General features: G+C 46.9%; 1 protein-coding gene across 1 annotated transcript in view; it reads left to right on the top strand.

Moving 5' to 3' along the window:
- The window catches only part of Icmt (isoprenylcysteine carboxyl methyltransferase), a 9,260-nt gene extending 4,012 nt beyond the window's left edge, over positions 1–5,248 (top strand). Inside the window, exons 4-5 of the mRNA XM_008822409.3 lie at positions 290–507; positions 3,833–5,248. Of these exons, the coding sequence (XP_008820631.1) occupies positions 290–507; positions 3,833–4,015 (401 nt within the window). The 3' untranslated portion in view covers positions 4,016–5,248. The remainder of the gene's footprint in view (positions 1–289; positions 508–3,832) is intronic.
- The last annotated feature ends 295 nt before the right edge of the window (positions 5,249–5,543 follow it).

Here is a 5,543-nt window from a genome sequence, read left to right as displayed (position 1 = left end):
TGGTCTTTTTGAGACAGGGTCTCCCTGTAGCCCCAGCTGTCCTGGAATTCACTATGTAGATCAGGCTGGCCTCAAACTCACAGAAATCCGCCTGCCTCTGCCTCTGTGGTGGGACTGCAGGCCACCACGCCTGCCCAGCCTTGTTATTCAATTTTAATGCGATGAGAGATGCTAATTGCCCACAGGATGTTTTCTAATGTTTCTGTCTTTGGGGAAATGGGTTCCTTTTACACAGTGAAGGAGATCAGCAGCCCAGTGTTCCCACTCTGTCCCTGATGTCTTTCTGCAGAGCTGAAGCAGATAACCTGGCTGAGTGCCACGGGGCTAGTGATGGTGGTCTTTGGAGAATGCCTGAGGAAAGCTGCCATGTTCACGGCTGGTTCCAACTTCAACCACGTGGTGCAGAATGAGAAGTCAGACACCCATACTCTGGTGACAAGTGGGGTGTATGCTTGGTTCCGGCACCCTTCCTATGTGGGGTGGTTTTACTGGAGTATTGGAACCCAGGTACCGTGTCAGGACACTGGCCTCCTGTCCATTTACTTTGCTGCATTTCTTTTTCGGTGTTTTTGTGGTTTTGGGGGTTTTTTTGGTCTTCTTGAGACAGGGTCTCCCTGTAGCCCCCAACTGGCTTGGAACTCACTGTGTAGACCAGGCTGGCCTTGAACTCTTAGAGATCTGCCTGCCTCTGCCTCCCGAGTGCTGGGACTAAAGGTGTGTGCCACCATTCCCAGCGTGTTTGTTTTTTTTTAATATTTTATTATTTTTATTTTATGTGTATGAGTGTTATGCTTGCATGTAGGTGAGTGCACCTGTGTTGTGCAGTGCCCACGGAGGATAGAAGAGGCTGTTGGATCCCCTGGAACTGGAGTTATGGTCAGTTGTTAGTTGCCATGTGGATGCTGGGATTCGAACATGGGTCTTCTGTAAGAATAGTCAGTGTTCTTAACTGCTGAGCCATCTCTCTAGCCCCTTGTTTTTGTTTTTAAGACAGGGTCTCCCTGTAGAACCAGTTGGCCTGGAGCTGTGTATGTAGACCAGGCTAGCCTCAATCGCACAGAACTCTGCTGGCTTTGCCTCCTGAGTGCTAGGACTAAAGGTGTGGACCACCACTTCCGGCATTATATAAGAATCTTTCTGGTGTCTTGACTCAGGGACTTGCTGTGTAACTCAAGCCGGACTTAGCTTTGAGTCCTGCCTTAGTCTCCTAACTTCTTAAGTTGAATATAATTGCATACCATAAAATTTACTATTTCAAAGTATATGTCTTTCTTAGTGTGTTCACAAGAAACACACTTTTTTTTTTTTTTTCAGTCTTTTGAAACTCTCAAAGATCTGCCTGCCTCTGCCTCCCAAGTGCTGGGATTAAAGGCGTGCACCACCATACCCGGCTAGAACACACTCTTAACGTGTTCCCTGGCGTGTTTCAAATGCTAATAAAAGCCAGAACTAATGAAATTCTTAAAGTTGGTTTTTGAGGGTTTTTTTTTGTTTTAAGGCCGCGTCTTACTCATTAGTACTGGCTGACTTGGAACTCACAGAGATCTGTCTGCCTCTGCCTCCCAAATGCTGGGATTAAACCATGCTCAGCATTTTTTTAGATTTATTTTTGTTTATGCATGTGCCTGTGACTGTGTGCCATTTGAGTGCCAGGGCCCATGGAGGAGAGAGGAGGGTGTTGGCAGACAGTTGTGACCCACCTGGTGTGGGTGCTGGGAACTGAACTTGGGTCCTCTGGAGGAGCAGTATGTGCTGTTAACCACTGAGCCATTTCGTCAGCCTGAGTTCTTCAAGTTTTTAGGGGTAAAATGTGGGCACTGTAAAGCCTTGGTGAGAGTCGGTGTTGCTCTGCCCTTCACTGTGCCCTTTTCTGCCTCTGCCTTGGATCTGGAGCACCTCGGGGCAAGAGAAGGCAGGCTTTAAGGAGGGAGTCTTCTCAGCTCCTCTGTGGTGGCTCAATGAGGCCAAGGTCCTCTTAGGTTAATGAGAGCTACAGAGGTTTACTCTGTCTTGGTGCACACCGGACTCTTATTTCTTGACAGCTGTCTCTTGATTCTATACTTAGTCTTTGAAGAGTTTGGCCAGGGAATGTAAATAGAGCTTGGAAAACTCACCTGGGGGCCCCCAAACATTCCATTGGTGATGCATGTTCCATGGGGACTCTTGTGACACTATAATGGTCTAGTAGGGGAGATGACTCTGAAGCATTTCTTTTAAAACTTTTTGTTTCTGGACTGGAGAGGTAGCTCAACAGTTAAGAGCACTGGGTATTCTTGCAGAAGATCCAGGTTTGGATTCCCAGCACTGACATATGTGGTAGCTAACAACTATCTGCAACTCCATTTCCAGGGGAATTTGACGTCCTCTTTTGACCTCTGTGGGCATTGCACAATATAGGTGTACTACATACATGCAGTCAATACACTCATACACATAAAATAAAAATAATAAATAAAATATTTTTAAAAATGTATTTCTCATACATATAACACATAGCCAAATTGCAGTCATATTTCTGGGGACAAACTGATTATAGTTGAATAATGTGCTTGCTGAATACCTAAGTGCTTTAAGGCTGAAGAGTTTTTCATACCTTTGAGACTAGATATTTTTTGCATTGTATACTGGCATGCCTGTGTGTGTAGACTGTCTTTCCTGCAGCAATACTTAGTCTTGTTTTCTATAGAACACTATTTTTTGTCTTACTATTTTGAATGGTGCTCATGATTTGCTAAAAATTGATTTCCTAGCTCAGTAGCAGGTTGCCACCTATGATTAGGAAACCTGCCATCAGGGATGCCCAGAAAGTTGCACACATCTGGCAGATGATGGCACAGGTTCTGGTGCTGCCTTCTGGGCCAGTCCTGGTCAGTACGTGGCCTCCGAACTGTTCCTCACCCACAACAGGGAGGGCGATAGTGGGGATAACACTGCAGAGCTAAAGATTTGTTGAAGGTTGAATGGCATAGTGTGGTGCTGGGAACACAGCACGCAGTGGAAAGGCGTGCTAAGAAGCCGGGACTGTGTGCCTGGCTCACTAGGTGGGGTGTCTTACCTTGGAAAGACACATGCACGGGGTTGGGTCCTGGTGTCTGCCTCTGGTGGAAATTCCTGAGGAGCTGGGGTTGCTTTCAATTTTGAGGAACTGTTTGACTGGGGGACAGTGGGGAAGACTTGAAAAGCAGAGAACTAAGAAACAAACAGTGAAGAGAGCCTGGGAGAGGAGGAAAGCTTTTAGAAGCTAGCCAGGAAAGGCTTAGCTTTTCTGAGTTTTCTGAGCAGAGTGAAATGTTGGAAGAAATGTTTTTGGAAGCTCACCTGGTTGCGTGTAGCTCATGAGACCTTGGGAGAAGGAGGTCAGGGTCCAAGGCAAGGGTGGGGGAGCACAGGATGAACTCCCACATAAGAATTTACTTCTAGCTGGAATGGTGGTACACACCTTTAATCTCAGCATCGGGAGGCAGAGGCAGGCGCATCTCTTTGAGTTCCAGCCTGGTTTATGTAGTGAGTTCCAGGACAGCTGGGGCTACAGGGAGACCATGCTTCAAAAAGACCGAAAAAAAAAAAAAGGAATTCACTCCTGAGTGCAGAAGGGGGCACGTGTCACCCTCATGGTGGAATCTCAGAAGGATCTTTCAGTCCACTTTGAGGTCTCTCACCTAAGGAATCAAGCATTGACAGAAAGCTGCTGGGTCAGCTCTAGCGGGTGGTAGCGGTTCTCAGTCTCACAGCATTCAAGAGGCTCCTGGACCCCTAGCAAGAAGTCTTGTGGGGAGAAGGTGATTGGGCATAGGGCCTCTCTGACCTGCTCATCTTGCTCTTCCTCTGCCAGGTGATGCTGTGTAACCCCATCTGTGGTGTTGTCTATGCTCTCACGGTGTGGCGCTTCTTCCGTGACCGAACAGAAGAGGAAGAGATCTCGTTGATTCACTTCTTTGGAGAGGAATATTTGGAGTATAAAAAGAGGGTGCCCACGGGCCTGCCTTTTATAAAGGGGGTCAAGGTGGAGCTATGATGGGCAGGGACCATGGGACCATGGGGCCTCTGACCCTGCGCAGCTTGGGACAGAACTTATTCCAGTCGGCCACTGCAGAATGATTTTCTTAGTCATTTTATATATGTCACTAATTGTCTTCGGAAGTGTCACCCAAGACCAAATGTCAGAAGGCCTTAGGACCAAAGGACCCACTGGAACAATCTTTTCTTATGCTGAATCAAGGTAGGACACAGATTAACAGTGAACAAGAAACAAATCACAGCAATATTCATCAGTGTCCCTTCCAGAGTGGCCCTGCAAGACCCCAGGCCACAGTCCAGTACCTCTGAGTGCACTGTGACCAGGACTGCTCGGAGCGGTAGACACTGCCCTCCCCGGAGCTTCTGCCACCGAAAGGGCGGGTGGGCAGCGATGCCAAGTATCAGCACTGAAATTGCATCAAAAACCTTTAATTTAACTGAAAACACACAGCACAGTTTAACCTCTTTATTGTCCTTCAGCGCATGAACATCTGTGTAGACATTCTAAAGATGCCTCTGTTGCACTTCGGCTCTCCCTGCATTTAATCCTATTTGCGCATCTATTTCTTACAAATGGTATAAATTCAAAGAGACCCCTTGGTGTTTCCCAGTTCAGCTTTTATTCGGCTACAAGTAAGCACGGACCCCTGAAGTGGTGGTTGTGTGGGTTTATGTGACCGCGGCTCCTGGGGTCTCACGGGCCCTGGTCTCTGTTTTTTCATTACTCAGGGAGTGCTTGCCAAGTGCTCTTCTCTGATGAGGGGAGGTGCTGCCTCCGTTTACTTGGCTTTTTACTCATTCTCCTGCGGCTTCTATTTTTGTCTCTCAGTGTAACTATCGAGTGTTTTCTGCGCTCTCAGACTGCTGCCCAGTGCTGTTTAAACCAGCGTTTTCTCTTTTTTTTTGTCTTTTTTGAGACAGGGTCTCCCTGTAGCCCCAGGTGGCCTGGAACTCACAGAGATCCGTCTGCCTCTGCCTCCCGAGTGCTGGCATTAAAGCATGCGCCACCACGCCTGGCTTAACCAGTATTTTCAAAAAGGGTTCTGGCACATCATATACTATTGCAAGTTCAGGCAAATCAGTAGGTTATCCCAGCCGAAGTTCTGTTAGCATTTTTGTTCTTTACGTTTGGGGAGAACATTTGGCTTTTTCTCTGTCAGACATAAAAGCTTTAAGAGTTGAAACCCTTGTTTAATCCTGGCCTGGACAAGAGCTTGGTCATGGTGTGAGATCTTCTGGACTGCGCATTTGTGTTTTTTTGTTGTTGTTTTTCCTTAAAGCTTTTACTTTTAGACATAGAAGAGTCTTATTTAAGTATTCAGCAGATAGGTATCACAATTGGGTAAAGAAAAACCAATCTGAGTGTCAATATGTCAGCTACTACACCTGAGTTCTGAGAATGTGACATGCTGCAGGATCGAATAGAATGGATAAACCTGTTCTCCTTCCCTTCCATCTCCAGCAGGATCCAGAGCAGCCTTCATAACCCTCAGTGCATCCATGTCCTCCTAGACTTGGGGGCCCTC

This window comes from Nannospalax galili, unplaced genomic scaffold (genome assembly GCF_000622305.1).
Source record: "Nannospalax galili isolate Female #2095 unplaced genomic scaffold, S.galili_v1.0 scaffold1488, whole genome shotgun sequence".
Classification (NCBI taxonomy): Eukaryota; Metazoa; Chordata; class Mammalia; order Rodentia; family Spalacidae; genus Nannospalax; species Nannospalax galili.
Note: the sequence above shows the minus strand (reverse complement) of the source record. Positions and strands in the feature narration are given on the sequence as shown.